Raw genomic sequence first — 16,116 nt, 5'->3', positions numbered from 1 at the left:
TACAGAAATGGGTACAAGATAGATTACCTGTGAATATTTATCCCCCTGTTCATAGTTATCATCCAGGAGACCAAGTGTGGATTAAAGAGTGGAATAATGTACCGTTAGGGCCCAAGTGGAGAGGTCCTTATGTTGTTCTTTTGTCTACCCCTACAGCGATAAAAGTAGCCGAAGTGACTCCGTGGATACATCACTCCAGGGTTAAACCAGCAGCAGTCGATTCTTGGCAAGTTACAGCAGATCCAGAGAATCCCTGCAAGATCCGGTTGAAACGCACTACTCAGTCGGAGTAACGAGGAATTATTGTGGATTACAAATTTTATTGTTACAGGTGTGAGTGAGAAGGCCATAATAAAGCCTGTCCTCTTACCAACACATAGTGTATAAGCCAGGAAAGTCTCGAAGGGACACCTGTGAAGACGAGCAGGACTCCATTCCCTGCAGCCCTCACATCCTGGAAGCTGAGGTTCCATCGCACGGACGAAGACTGAGGATGACGGCGAAAGATGTGCTTTTGATTGTGTTTATTTACATGTGTTTTTATATTCAGGAAGGTAGAGGTACCGACACTCCTAGCTGTGAGGTATGCATTAAGACTACGAGAACAGGTAACCATATTTCCCAAACCCTAATTTGGCATTCACAATACGAGTGTAAAGGAGATGTATCGAGATGTAGATACTTAAATATAGACTATAGTGTGTGCCATTTAGGAGTAGGAGAACCTAAGTGCTTCAGTCCGGAGTATCAACCTCGTACAATTTGGTTGACTCTCAGGAATGGAGATCCTCAGGGGACCCTAATTAACAAGACGGTGTTAGAATCCGTACATTCTTCGGGTGTTCTGCTATTTGATGCGTGCAAAGCGATATCGAGTGGTAGAAAGCCGTGGAATGTATGTGGGGATCTTAGATGGGAGAGGACGTATGGGTCTAATGATAAATATATTTGTCCCAGTAGTAAAAATAAATATGTGAGTCCTAGATGCCCAAATAAAGACTATAACTTTTGCCCATATTGGTCTTGTGTGGGGTGGGCGACTTGGGGACAGACAGTAGACAAAGACATGATAGTGACTAAGTTGCCGACTAGCCCTTATTGTAAGTCTATGGAATGCAACCCAGTCCATATACTTATTAATAACCCCGACAAGTTCCTAGATAAGTATGGCAATTTATTTGGGTTTCAGATATACGGGACGGGTTTAGATCCTGGGACATTATTGTTTATAGGAATAGAGACTGATACGGTATCCTCCCAGACTCATCAAGTATACCATTCCTTTTATGAAGAGATGAGTATAGATAATAAGATCCCCCATAACGCTAAAAACCTGTTCATTGATCTAGCTGAAAGTATTGCCGGTAGTCTTAATGTTACCAACTGCTATGTGTGTGGAGGTACTAACATGGGAGACCAATGGCCTTGGGAAGCAAAGGAGGTAATGTCCGGTTCTGAGGCAGTTGACCAATTAATATCTACACAAGCCGATTATCATATGAGTGTTAGAGGTAAATCTGAGTGGAGATTAAAGACCTCCATCATAGGTTATGTTTGCATAGCAAGGAAAGGAATAATGTATAATACTTCTGTAGGAGAATTAACTTGTCTAGGGCAAAAAGCTTATGATGATGATACAAAGAATACAACTTGGTGGTCGGCTTCAAATGTCTCAGAACCATCAAACCCGTTTGCTAGATACGCCAATTTAAAGGATGTGTGGTTTGATCTATCTATCACATCTACCTGGAGAGCCCCAGCAAATTTGTACTGGATCTGTGGTAAGAAAGCCTATTCAGAGCTGCCACAGGACTGGGAAGGGGCATGTGTGTTGGGTATGCTCAAACCATCCTTCTTCTTGTTACCGATTGAAACAGGTGAGACTTTAGGTGTTAAAGTGTATGATGTGAATCATAGGAAGAAAAGGGGACCCATAGAGATAGGCACCTGGGAAGATAATGAATGGCCTCCCCAGCGTATTATAGATTATTATGGGCCAGCCACGTGGGCTGAGGATGGTACCTTTGGTTATAGAACCCCTATTTATATGCTCAACCGTATTATAAGATTACAGGCGGTGGTTGAGATTATCACAAATGAGACATCACAAGCGCTCAATCTTCTAGCGAAGCATAACACCAGGATGAGGACAGCAGTCTACCAAAATAGATTAGCCTTGGATTACCTTTTGGCAGTAGAGGGAGGTGTATGTGGGAAGTTTAACCTAAGCAATTGCTGTCTTCAAATAGACGACGAAGGGCAAGCAATAGCTGAGCTTACTAGCCATATGGTTAAACTAGCGCATGTGCCTACTCAAGTATGGAAAGGGTACAATCCAAGTAGTTGGTTTGGTAGCTGGTATGAGTGGTTTGGAGGGCTTAAGGCAGTGGTAGGTGGAGTCCTACTGATTTTACTGTTGTGTCTACTCCTACCGTGTCTTATACCCTTAGTAGTTAGGTCTGTGCAAAGCCTGATAGGAAGTATAGCAGAGAGGAAGGCTGCTGCACAGATAATGGCGATATATAAGTATAAGGCTCTAGATCAAGGAGAACCAATGCAGGAAGATGAGTGTTAAAAGATTCACATCATAAGATAAGTCTGGTCTGGTTCAAGGTAACTTGCGGTGTAAGCAAAACTAAGGTTATGTGATGCCTCAAGTAATTGTAAAATATCAAGAGGCATCAAAGGGGGGAATGTGGTGGAATCTCGGTAAAAATAAATTTAGTAGGCCGAGATTACCACGTGGCATGTGTACGTGCATATGCTGACGTATCGATCAGTTGGTTGCACGTGGCAAGATACGATCAGTAGTGTACGGAGCATGTGCAAGAATACAGGATATAGTATTCCCCCTCCTCCATTGTGCTGGACAAGCCATGCGGTCAAACAGGAAGTTAATTCTTATTTGTGTTGATTGGTTAAGAGAATGTGCGGGTGGAGCTTAATATGGGAGGAGTTATATGCCTATATAAGGAGCCTGCACTATTGTCCGGGGCTCAGACTTTGCTGTATTTTGGTGACGCTAGTCCCTCTGAGTCCCGATCGGTGATCCAATAAAGAATCTCTTCCTTCCTGAAGAAACCTGTGTCCATCTCTCTGTGCTTGGCTTCCGTCAGTTTCTCCGGTATCACTCCCAGTAATGTGTCTGAGTGTATAACAGAGCCCCACAGCAATAATCATCCCAGTAATGTGTCTGAGTGTATAACAGAGCTCCACAGCAATAATACTCCCAGTAATGTGTCTGAGTGTATAACAGAGCTCCACACCAATAATACTCCCAGTAATGTGTCTGAGTGTATCACAGAGCTCCACAGCAATAATACTCCCAGTAATGTGTCTGAGTGTATAACAGAGCTCCACAGCAATAATACTCCCAGTAATGTGTCTGAGTGTATAACAGAGCTCCACAGCAATAACACTCCCAGTAATGTGTCTGAGTGTATCACAGAGCTCCACAGCAATAATACTCCCAGTAATGTGTCTTTGAACTAGAATAAATAAAAATCAGTCTGTGAAAATAATGTACATTGGTCTCTAAATTATATTTTATTGGTATAAATTGTTATTACTGAGTCACATAATATTTCTGTACTCTTTGTCCATTAGAAGTGTTGTCAGGTTTGTGTGACAGGTTATGGATAGTGTGTATTATGAAGCTCACACAGAGAGGGCAGCCATTACAAGTAGCTATTGCCCATTCTGTAACTGTTCTCCTTGCCCACAATCAGTGCACACATCGAGACCGAGGCTTGACACGCACGAGCTCTGCGCTGGGAGGGGGCGTGACCTCCCCATAGCGCGTACGAGTGGTGCTGTCACGTAGTGACGTCGCTCCCTGGTGCGTTGCCATGGTATCGCGTACCTGAGCAAACGCTTTGGGGGAAAGCGCGCAGAGCTGCGAACGTACTGGAATGCAGTGAGTGTGCGGCCGGCTGTGGCAGGATACCGGCACGGCTGGCACTCATAGCCCGCTGCCCGGGTCCCCCTCACTCTCACACTCCGTCTGCTGGCCGCAGAGCCGGGCTGTGCGCTGGACGCTCATTGGGTCTCTCCCCGAGGTATCATGAGCCCCCCAGCCTGCTGAGCCCCCCGGAGACCGTGACTGGCAGCCGAGCTGTCCATGCAGGGATGGAGGAGGCCGAGGAGGTAGAGGAGTACTATGAGGAGGAGGAGGAGGATGGGAAGGAGTTCTATGATTTTCAGCCTCTCCCCACCCTGCTGGAAGATGAGGTGAGAGATTGGGGGGGGGGAGTACCTGCTGGGCACTCAGGGCAGGTAACCCGGGGCTCGGTGTGTGGAGGGATGGAGTGCAGTATGGGGGGAGTACCTGTTGGGCACTCAGGGCAGGTAACCTGGGGCTCGGTGTGTGGAGGGATGGAGTGCAGTATGGGGGGAGTACCTGCTGGGCACTCAGGGCAGGTAACTCGGGGCTCGGTGTGTGGAGGGATGGAGTGCAGTATTGGGGGGAGTACCTGTTGGGCACTCAGGGCAGGTAACCTGGGGCTCGGTGTGTGGAGGGATGGAGTGCAGTATGGGGGGAGTACCTGCTGGGCACTCAGGGCAGGTAACTCGGGGCTCGGTGTGTGGAGGGATGGAGTGCAGTATTGGGGGGAGTACCTGTTGGACACTCAGGGCAGGTAACCCGGGATGGAGTGCAGTATTGGGGGAGTACCTGTTGGGCACTCAGGGCAGGTAACCCGGGGCTCTGTGTGTGGAGGGATGGAGTGCAGTATGGGGGAGGAGTACCTGTTGGGCACTCAGGGCAGGTAACCTGGGGCTCGGTGTGTGGAGGGATGGAGTGCAGTATGGGGGGAGTACCTGCTGGGCACTCAGGGCAGGTAACCTGGGGCTCGGTGTGTGGAGGGATGGAGTGCAGTATGGGGGGAGTACCTGCTGGGCACTCAGGGCAGGTAACCTGGGGCTCGGTGTGTGGAGGGATGGAGTGCAGTATGGGGGGAGTACCTGCTGGGCACTCAGGGCAGGTAACTCGGGGCTCGGTGTGTGGAGGGATGGAGTGCAGTATTGGGGGGAGTACCTGTTGGACACTCAGGGCAGGTAACCCGGGATGGAGTGCAGTATTGGGGGAGTACCTGTTGGGCACTCAGGGCAGGTAACCCGGGGCTCTGTGTGTGGAGGGATGGAGTGAAGTATTGGGGGGAGTACCTGTTGGACACTCAGGGCAGGTAACCCAGGATGGAGTGCAGTATTGGGGGAGTACCTGTTGGGCACTCAGGGCAGGTAACCCGGGGCACTGTGAGTGGAGGGATGGAGTGCAGTATGGGGGGGGGGGGATAGTACCTGTTGGACACTCAGGGCAGGTAACCCGGGGCTCTGTGTGTGGAGGGATGGAGTGCAGTATGGGGGAGGAGTACCTGTTGGACACTCAGGGCAGGTAACCCGGGGCACGGTGTGTGGAGGGATGGAGTGCAGTATGGGGGGAGTACCTGTTGGGCACTCAGGGCAGGTAACCTGGGGCTCGGTGTGTGGAGGGATAGAGTGCAGTATGGGGGGAGTACCTGTTGGGCACTCAGGGCAGGTAACTCTTCGGCTCTGTGTGTGGAGGGATGGAGTGCAGTATGGGGGGAATACCTGTTGGACACTCAGGGCAGGGTTACCCTGGGCTCTGTTTGTGGAGGGATGGAGTGCAGTATGGGGGGGAGTACCTGTTGGAAACTCAGGGCTGGTAATCCGGGCCTCGGTGTGTGGAGGGATGGAGTGCCGTATGGGGGGAGTACCTGTTGGACACTCAGGGCAGGTAACCCGGGGCTCGGGGTGTGGAGGGATGGAGTGCAGTATGGGGGGGGAGTACCTGTTGGACCCTCAGGGCAGGTAACCCGGGGCTCGGTGTGTGGAGGGATGGAGTGCAGTATGGGGGGGGGGAGTACCTGTTGGACCCTCAGGGCAGGTAACCCTTCGGCTCTGTGTGTGGAGTAATGGAGTGCAGTATTGGGGGAGTACCTGCTTGGCACTCAGGGCAGGTTACCCGGGGCTCGGTGTGTGGAGGGATGGAGTGCAGTATGGGGGGGTACCTGTTGGACACTCAGGGCAAGTAACCCGGGGCTCTGTGTGTGGAGGGGTGGAGTGCAGTATTGGGGGAGTACCTGCTGGGCACTCAGGGCAGGTAACTTGGGGCTCGGTGTGTGGAGGGATGGATTGCAGTATGGGTGGGGGGGGTGGAGTACCTGCTGGACACTCAGGGCAGGTAACCCGGGGCTCTGTGTGTGAAGGGATGGAGTGCAGTATGGAGGGAGTCGCTGCTGGGCACTCAGGGCAGGTTACCGGGGGCTCTGTGTGTGGAGGGATGGAGTGCAGTATTGGGTGGGGAGTACCTGTTGGGCACTCAGGGCAGGTAACCGGGGCTCTGTGTGTGGAGGGATGAAGTGCAGTATGGGGGGAGTACCTGCTGGGCACTCAGGGCAGGTTACCCGGGACTCTGTGTGTGTGTGTGGAGGGATGGAGTGCAGTATGGGGGGAGTACCTGTTGGGCACTCAGGGCAGGTAACCCGGGGCTCTGTGTATGGAGGGATGGAGTGCAGTATTAGGGGTGTACCTGTTGGACACGCAGGGCAGGTGACCCGGGGCTCGGTTTGTGGAGGGATGGAGTGCAGTATTGGGGGAGTACCTGCTGGGCACTCAGTGCAGGTGACCCTGGGCTTGGTGTGTGGAGGGATGGAGTGCAGTATGAGGGGTGTATCTGTTGGACACTCGGGGCAGGTAACCAATGCTCTGTTTTTGGAGAGATGCAGGGAAGTATGGAGAGAGGATAGTAAATCAATGCAAGGTTTGATATAAGACAGCTGGCCGTCAGGTTGTCTGGTTATTGGATAATGGAAAGTTGGGCATCTGCAACATGTCTGTCAGTGGCTTCAGGTAGGGTGAGGGCAGCTGATATCTAGTAATAGCTCTTATGGTAAGTAAGTGGATCTGATGGACCCTGTTAGAGTGAATGGATCTGACATCTGGGGGCAGAGAAACGTTCAACTAGTGGTGGAAATTGGTATGGTGAAGGAGACTGGTCATCTGGTAGTGCTGGATCTTGTTGTGGTGAAGGAGACTGGTCATCTGGTGATGGTTGAGCTTGTGGTGGATGAGACTGATCTGTTGGTGATGGTGGAACTTGTGGTGATGGAGACTTGTCGTCTGGTGATGGTGGAGCTTATGATAATTGCAGACAAATCTCTGTTAGTGCCTGTTATACTGAAGACAACTGGTAATATTGTGGTGGTGCTTGGTATGGTGAAGACGGCTAGTTCCTGTGTAGGATGAAGTAAGACCGTAATGTCATTTGGTGTTATTGGTTAGGTTGACGGCAGCTTATTTGGTGGCACTTTGTTTGAAGGCCATTTTGTCATTCAGTGAAAATGGCTTGAGGAACATACTAGTCATCCACTGATACTGGTTTTAAATGTGACAGTAGGACAAATAGCACTAGTTTGTAAGTGTTGGTTGTCTGTTAACAGCAGTTGTGGCAGTAATCTGAATGGCAGAAGAGAACATTTTACCCAATTTCTTTACATTGTATAGAAGTTTTATCAAGGAAAATATTAGTAATTTTACAGATCACTAATCCGTACAATACTGTGGAATCAGGGTGGCTATAGCCCAGGCAGTCACCACGTGTACCACTATATGTTGTACTATGTGTATTGTAGCGGTGGCTAGCAGGTAGGCCTTCAGTAATCTGTATGCTGTCAGATCTTCATGGGTGATGACCCCTGGATAGCTATATGTAAACTGTCCATGTTATTATGCGTTCTGAAAAGCTGGTCAGTGAAATATTGGATAAATATGGCTGGTGACCACTATGTCAGTAAAATAACTGGAGAAGCACTGGTTTTGGGGGTTGGTGCAGAATAATTTTAGAAACACTGTCATAGTGGATGACAGACTCCAAAGCAGGGCTTTCCCGTGATATTTCCAGCTAATTAAGTATACTTTATGTTATGCAGTTGGAAACTGTCATATTTGCTGATGTTTTCTCAGATCACCGCAAGTGAAAAAGAAACGTGGCTTCAAACATTAATCATATTTAAGATTAAACACAGCCTTATGTCACACTGCATAACATTCTGTCTCCATATATGTCAGGTTCCAAGTTCATTATTATCTAATAGCATTGTATGATTCTACCCAATTAAGTATGTATACATTTTTCTTATTGCAATAAAATGTATCCTAATATTTTGATCCGTTTTTTTTTTAATATTGATAAACAATAATATGTTGAATATATTGAAATATACTATATTCTTTATCAGTGCATAAAAGCACAAAACAAAACCAAGATGCATACACAATGAGAATTGTACATCAGGTTCCTTTTACTCCTGTGTGAATATGTGTAATTGGCATATAAGCATTTTTCTGGTCTCATGTGAATAAAAGTCCAGTTCTCATCTTGGATGCCTTTATATAGGCTGTGTAGATCAATTGCTTGTTATATACATTTGTTTGATCTCTGTGTGTGTGTGTGTCTGCCTTCCAGTCAGTCCCTTTTATTTATTTTTTTATTTTATTTTTTTATACACAATTTAGTTACTAAACAGGAGTGTCATTTGTTACTATGGTCTTCGATTACAAAAACTGGAAATATACAAAAGATGAATTGCTCACGTTAACAGGATTCTGCTAATATGGTCTTCTGGTAAATAGATGTCTCTTTACATTAACCCCTTAAGGACACATGACATGTGTGACATGTCATGATTCCCTTTTATTCCAGAAGTTTGGTCCTTAAGGGGTTAAACTGCTAGGCAGCATGTTGTGTTGAGCATAAGGCATGCACACAAAAGGCACTCTTCTCGTTCGTTCATTCATTCAGTTACTCTTTCACATCTCTGTGATGACTTTGATGGTGAATACTTATGAAAAATGCATACTGCCTTGTTAGTTTCACTTCAACCTTGCAGAATACATTATTACAGGTCTTTCATATGGATAGAGATTTGATCATCTTCCCATCCCATCTGTTTCATTCATGACATCTCGTACATTGCTTGTTTTCTGATCTTTCCCCTTAACGAGTAACTGGGATATGATATGTGATAATTAAGGGAACAGTCTGTTGTAGTGGTTATGGTGCCAGTAGTGTCCTGGCGCTCTTGCAAGGTTGTAGCCAGAATATTTGAGAACAAATCTTACACTGATGATAAGAGAAATCATGTTTTCACAACTATCCCATAGTTTCCTTGATATGCAAATGAGCAGACAGGCATCGTAAGACACATCTTTTAAAAAACAAAAAAAAACAAATGCATGGTTGATGAGCTTCTAAATGGACCATTGACCAGAAATCACTTATGGGCTATAGTTTTAACCTTGTAGGACTCACCACCATGGCACCGGTTATGGAAGTTGATGTCTCTCTAAGAGCAAAAAGCTTGGTATCAGTAAGATTGTGGTTAGGCTAAACACAATAAAACAAACAACCTCCCCCAACATATTCCACACCGCTTTACAATATTATAAACGGGAAATTTAACAATAAATGAGACAATTACAAAATGGTAAAGGAACAATAGGTTGATGAGGGGCCCTGCTCAAGTGAGCTTATATGTAGGGTGTCTAACTATGCACATACACTGAGAAATGTATTATGACCGTTTTTAGGGTCCAAGTTTCTTCAATGATTCTGTGACATTAGAAGGGGCAGGAAGGACTCTGCTTCAATATCTTAACAAGGCTCAGACCAGGGCTCGACAAATGCCAGACACCAGGTCGCCATCCAGATTTTTGTCTCCGTTGTATTTCCATTTTAACATAAGGTTTACAGGAGAAGCAGCTACAGCCACATTCTACTTAAGAAGTTATACCAATTTGCTTAAAAAATTGCAGCCTCTTTTCACTGGAGCCACCCACATCTCAGTCTGCTAGTTGCATACCATGTTTGTGATCATATCTATACAGTGGATGGGGAGCAAGGCCTGTAAGAGTTTACAGTCATGCCGCCCAACTGTCCCACTTTCAACGGGACAGTTCCAATTTCGGAGTATTGTCCCAATTTAATTTCCTGACTGATGTACTGCATCCGGGGACACTAGGGAACTCTCTCCAGACAGTACAGTGTGAGTGCATCATTAGGCGTGCAGGTGCTGTGTAGTGGGCACTAGGACCATACACACGGAGCACTTTAGCGCAGGAGGCTGTTTTGTGAACCTGGCATGCTTAATTATTATTGTTATGTTATTATTTATATAGCACCAACAAATTCCGCAGCGCTTTACATGCCAGGCTAACACACCCCTTCAGTTGGTGGACCACCTACTTTCCAGGTGGGTCTGCCAATTTAGGGGCAACACTAGTGGTGTTATTTGTGACACTCCTTAACCCACTCATACTGATTCCAGCCCAGCCAAAATTGTGAGGGATGGCATGGTGCCTTCACAGTCAATCCCATCACCTCTGACCAATAGAAACCTGGTTAAACACATGCTTCTTGTAAGTTTGAAATTTTTAGAGTTACCCCACAGCTTCTGTGTGCATCTATTGCATGCCAGATACACCCAATTATACGTGAGTCCGTTTAAAAAAAAAAAAAAAAAAAAGAAATATATACTTTTCTGATTTACACCTATGTATACACCTGCTTTCATAATCACATGTCTTGACTACACACAATCACATGCAGAAAATAAGAGAACCAGAACTAGTGCAAAAATAAGTGGCAAACCAAAATTGGTAGACATTAAAGGTTTTTTTTTTTTAATGCCATCTGATGAATTTTCAGGATTTATTAATGCTAAATTGATTACGCCAAGGATAAGAATCCTATTGCTTTTCAAGCAGATTGTTTAATATATAACATGTCTCACAATTTTAAATTCACTTTGAATTCCTGATAAATTCTCACTGTAGTGAGTTACCCTGATAGTATTCAGCTTTGCTGTCATTAAGTATGTAGGTCAACATAAAAGCTAGACAGGAGGTTACAGTGCACGTACATCAAACTGGATTGAAAGAAATGCATTCTAAGGGTTGCTAGTAATTATGTTGGTGTGCGCTTGCTATTACCTGTCCCTTGGGTAGAGATACACCTGTACATTGATGTCTTTGACATGTAACCTTAAATAATACAAAGTGTTTCCCCACAAATAATACATTGATACTTGCTTTATTTTTCATCAGCACATAAGCAGTGTTGCACATTTACACAACTGTCACCATGTGATTACAAAGAGGTAGATAATTTCATCTGGCTAAAAGTTTGGCATTTGCAGTTGTCCATTTAAGCCTAGTGTTGTGGAGATGATGCCAAAACGGTAAATATGAAACTGTGTTAATCAGTGGGCAATTTTATCATTGCTTGCTCAATATACCTTAGGAAAAAGGCACTGGGAAAGCTTTTTACAAACAACTTTATAACCGTGGCAAAATTTTTATATATTTTTTTTCTCCTGACATATCAGGACCACTGTCACATTTGTATGCTTGCTCGGGCATAAGAGTACAAAATGAAAGATTATGCAAAACCACAGAAAAATATACCATACTACTGTATTGTGTATTGCATGCACAGAGCCCTTCAACAGGGCTGAACATTTCTTTTGGCCCTTTACCTATTAGTGTGTGAAAATTCAGCCCTGGTCAGTGTGCCATGTCCATGTTTCCAGTCTTGCAATGGCAAGTAATTCTATATTCTATCGGGCAGTGTTCCGTAAGATTCTCTTGTTAATACAAACTTTTTAAAAAGATCCTATTTACACTCCCAATGTTCTAATGTCCACATGATTATTCATTTCTATTCTCTAAGCGATGCAAAGGCACTGCCTCACCACCTGTAAAAAAGAAGTTGCCAGGTGCTCAATGTACGCTCTTGGCAGTCCGTAAACCAAAATGTCCGTGCTGAGGTAGCAGATGATTGTTAAACCATTCAGGATATCTGTCCAACCTGTGATCAGGTGCAGCTTCAACCTTGTGGTCACTTGGGTAATAAAGAAAACATTTTTTTCATGTCAAACGATTCTCTCTTTCTCTTCTTCTCTCTCTCTCTCTCTCTCTCTCTCTCTCTCTCTCTCTCTCTCTCTCTCTCTCTCTCTCTCTCTCTCTCTCTCTCTCTCTCTCTCTCTCTCTCTCTTCTCTCTCTCTCTCTCTCTCTCTCTCTCTCTTCTTCTCTCTCTCTCTCTCTCTCTCTCTCTCTCTCTCTCTCTCTCTCTTCCTCTCTCTCTCTCTCTCTCTCTCTCTCTCTCTCTCTCTCTCTTCTCTCTCTCTCTCTCTCTCTCTCTCTTCTCTCTCTCTCTCTCTCTCTCTCTCTTCTCTCTCTCTCTCTCTTTTTTTCTCTCTCTTTTTTTCTCTCTCTTTTTTTCTCTCTCTTTTTTTCTCTCTCTTTTTTTCTCTCTCGGAATTCTTTAAACTCCTAAAGAAGGTTTCTTAGCTTGATAACAACTTATGTGGTCCCCTTGGTGCAGCCCTCTTTTCCCGCATGTCTAAAAGAGTAAAAAGATATAGGCAGATGTATTCATTTACTTACATATTTGTGTATGTTTAGGGGGGAGAGAGGGACCTGAAAGAATAGTTAATTCTTTAATAGGGACTTCTGCTTTAATAATATCCAAAAAGGGGGCCTGGCCTATCCAGTTAAGTGTCAAACTGTTTGAAGGGGGAGACCCCTGGCACCTTACCCTCTTCATTGGTCTGTACTCTTTGTGGTGGTTAAAATGTATTTAGGTATACTTTTTGAACTCGTGTTATTTAGCTGTTTGGACTTCCACCAATAGTTGTTAGATTAGGAACCTGGCATTTGACCGATGTGTAATTACTTGCAAGTATTGAGAAACAACGGATTGCTATCTGTTATAGTTTGGAATAGTGCTATGCACTCACAAAAATGCACATTTAAGATTATCATTGTTAAACAAGCCTGTGAAAGACAAACAATGTGAAGATATGTCTGTTTTTGTCTGGAAATATATAGGTATGAGTTTCTAGATTGACTGAACTATAAACAATGTGTTCATCTGAGACCTGTAGTATGTTTTGGGATCTATCTGGCTCTAGGGCTTTTTCTCAGCTTTAACTAGGATTTAAAATCCATAAAGTTTTAGTAGTTTGATTAGAATAGTATTGGTTTTGTGTGTGTGTTTTGTTTTTTATGTATAAACAGCCAGTAAATATATGTCCGCTTGATCTTGCTGTTTGAAAGTCATTGAATGATCCAATATAGTATATAGTGGGTTGTTGTTTTTTTTTCTTTTCTTACATGGATAAATGATCTTGAGTCTTATTGATTTTAAGAGCTATTCACAATGGGAAGAGTGAGGCACTGGAAATATTTCATGCTTTCTCTCCTTCAATTCCTTTTACTTGACAAGTATAGACTGATTACTCCACATCTTACGGTGTGGTGCGGGAGGTCTGTAATCTCAGTTATGCCTTTTGGAGTTTCAAGTCAGTTCATTTGCACAAATAGTGGGGTATAAAGTTAAAATATAGCCTGAGCACTAAAGAGTAATCAATACCTTGGCATGGTAGCAGTGGCGTACACACAATTCATGGGGCCCCGGTGCGAAACTAACCTGTGGGCCCCCTCCCTATTCCCCCCACTTCTCCACCCCGACAGACACACACGCACATACATAGAGACACAGACAGATACATACATACAGACACACAGACAGGCACACATATATACATACAGACACACATGCGTACAGACGGACACACAAACCTACAGACACAAACAAACATAGATACATGCAGACCCATACAAACAGACAGAGATACATACATACGTTCATACAAACAGGCAGACAGACACACACAAGACACACACACACACAAAATGTTTGTCACCCTCCTGTTTCCTACCTTTTAGGTGCAAGAGGGTGACTTTCCCTGGGGTCCACTGGTGGCTCAGGTTGATGGGAGTCAGAGTTCCCACTGACTCCCTCTGCTTCCTCCCGCGCGGGCTCTGATAGTTGGGTGGAGTGACGTGCAGTCACTTCCTCCCAGCATTGATGTCATCACAGGGGGCCTGGTCACGCTGTTAAAGCGCATGGACCCCTTGGATGGCGGCCGGGCCGGGGCCGCAAAAGATGGCGGCAGGTACCTGGTTGCAGCGGTCCGCAGGGCGGCTGGGCCTCCTGGAGTGACGGGCCCAGTCGCAGCTGCGACCGCGGTATGTACGCCAGTGCATGGTAGACTAATTCACTCATGTAACCGTAGGGTGATGCTTAAAATGTGGGCAGTTAGGATTATTTGGTGAATCAGCTAGACTCTGAAACTGGACTTTTTCCACATTATGAATATTATGAATATTTATCTTTATGTGAGTTTAGTGGTTATGCCTAAGCAATTCTGCAAGTATATCTAAAATGGGAGTACTGTATAGGAATATTACATTTCTTTCCACATTAGTTATACCACATATAGACTAAATATCTGCAATATATATTCTACTGGATATATAGCTTGTATAGCAAAGCAATGTGAGTATTCATGTAAATAACGCAATCCTCAGTGCTAAAATTGTTCATTAGGAAATGTAAGCAGAACTATATGCCTTATAATTTTTATTGGCTGTGATTAATCCATTAGTAACTAAGATTTTTTTTTTTTTTCCATGAAAATCTGTGCATTCACAATTGAGTAATATTTAGCACTTTTCTATGTGCTTTCCAATTAATGACACTCACATTCACACACAATTTTAATATATCAGAATTGTCATGGTAAAATTAGATCTGTTAAAATGAATAGCGTTCACATACTTAAAGGGACACTCCAGGCACCCAGACCACTTCTGCCCATTGGAGTGGTGTGGGTGCCAACTCCCACTACTTTTTTATAAACTGCAATAATTACCTTGCAGGGTTAACTCCACCTCTAGTGGCTGTCTACTAGCGTCATTTAGCAGGCCAAAAGTCTGTTAAGGAGCCAGATGTGCCTCTAGTGGCTGTCTGATACACAACCAATAGAGTTGGAGTTAATTCTGCAAGGTAATTATTGCAGTTTATCAACAACAACAATGATTACAATTGCAGGGTTAATGGGACAGCGCCCATACTACTTCAATGAGATAAATTTGTCTGGGTGCTTATAGTGTCCCTTTAAAAACCACAGCACAAAAGTATTTGTAGAAATTGTATCCCTTGGGTATTAAGAGCATTTTGACACCTTTTTTGGAAAAAATCAAAATTTTCTAGGAGCTAATCAAAGCTCTATATAAATTGGCTGTAACGGAATGCAGTATATTAGTCCACGATATCCGTTGGTATCCTCAGGAAATCCACAGTCAGAACAGAAAGCACGGCAATATTCCCCATCCTCCCAATAACCGGACGAAACACAGTTTGGGAGTCAACTAACTCAGTTTATTCGCAAGCTGGCATATTTAAGCAGTTCCCCATGCAAGGGGTTTCCACACAGATAATCCAGGGGATTTCTCCCAACATGCATTGTGACTTTCCCAATAGGCACCGCTGCACGAGAGGGATACTCCCACCAAAATGGACGATTAAGTGGATTATCCCCTCGTGCAGCAAAACCGACAATTGACTTTAAAATATATATTTTACGCAATATTCGGTACTTTGCGCTGGCGGAACGTTCGGCAGATAGCTGGGGTCGGAGCGCATACTTTGTGAGAATACCGCTCCGATCCCAGCTGAATTGACCGAACGCCGCACAGAATACATTCAAACATTGAGTTCGGTTTAAAAGTACCGAATCCTTATGGGGAACATAATGTACCGAACGCGGAACTCCCGAACGCTCTAGAAGTCTAGCGGTGTTCGGATCATTGAGTAGCCGTATTCAGTTCCAGGCTCTCGACGACCGAACACCGCTGCAGAGACAAAGGATCCAAGATGGCCGACCGCCGCATGGTCGGTAGTCGAACGGCGGCCACCTAGGAGAGCCCTTAATTACCGATTGCAACATTGTTGCAATCGGTTAATTGGTGCCACACGACTTGTGAATGTGTGGTCTACCTGGGGAGCCCGCATTCGTACGGCGAACGGCCGGGATAGCCGTGTTTCGGCGAACGAATGCTTTGTATGCTGGCAGCGTACGGCTGCCAGTATGCGAACGGCCATAACACAGCACTTATACAGGTAAGGACTTACAGTATACATTCAGCCTATGGACAACCTGCAATACATATAGTTCAGAAGTGGCTAG

At 44.9% G+C, this 16,116-nt stretch overlaps 1 protein-coding gene across 1 annotated transcript in view; it reads left to right on the top strand.

The window, feature by feature from the left end:
- Positions 1-3,883: 3,883 nt before the first annotated feature.
- The window catches only part of KNDC1 (kinase non-catalytic C-lobe domain containing 1), a 91,060-nt gene continuing 78,827 nt past the window's right edge, over positions 3,884-16,116 (top strand). Inside the window, exon 1 of the mRNA XM_063434058.1 lies at positions 3,884-4,230. Within this exon, the coding sequence (XP_063290128.1) occupies positions 4,129-4,230 (102 nt within the window). The 5' untranslated portion in view covers positions 3,884-4,128. The remainder of the gene's footprint in view (positions 4,231-16,116) is intronic.

This window comes from Pelobates fuscus, chromosome 10 (genome assembly GCF_036172605.1).
Source record: "Pelobates fuscus isolate aPelFus1 chromosome 10, aPelFus1.pri, whole genome shotgun sequence".
In the NCBI taxonomy this organism is placed as follows: domain Eukaryota; kingdom Metazoa; phylum Chordata; class Amphibia; order Anura; family Pelobatidae; genus Pelobates; species Pelobates fuscus.
This window is presented reverse-complemented; position numbering and strand designations above follow the sequence as displayed.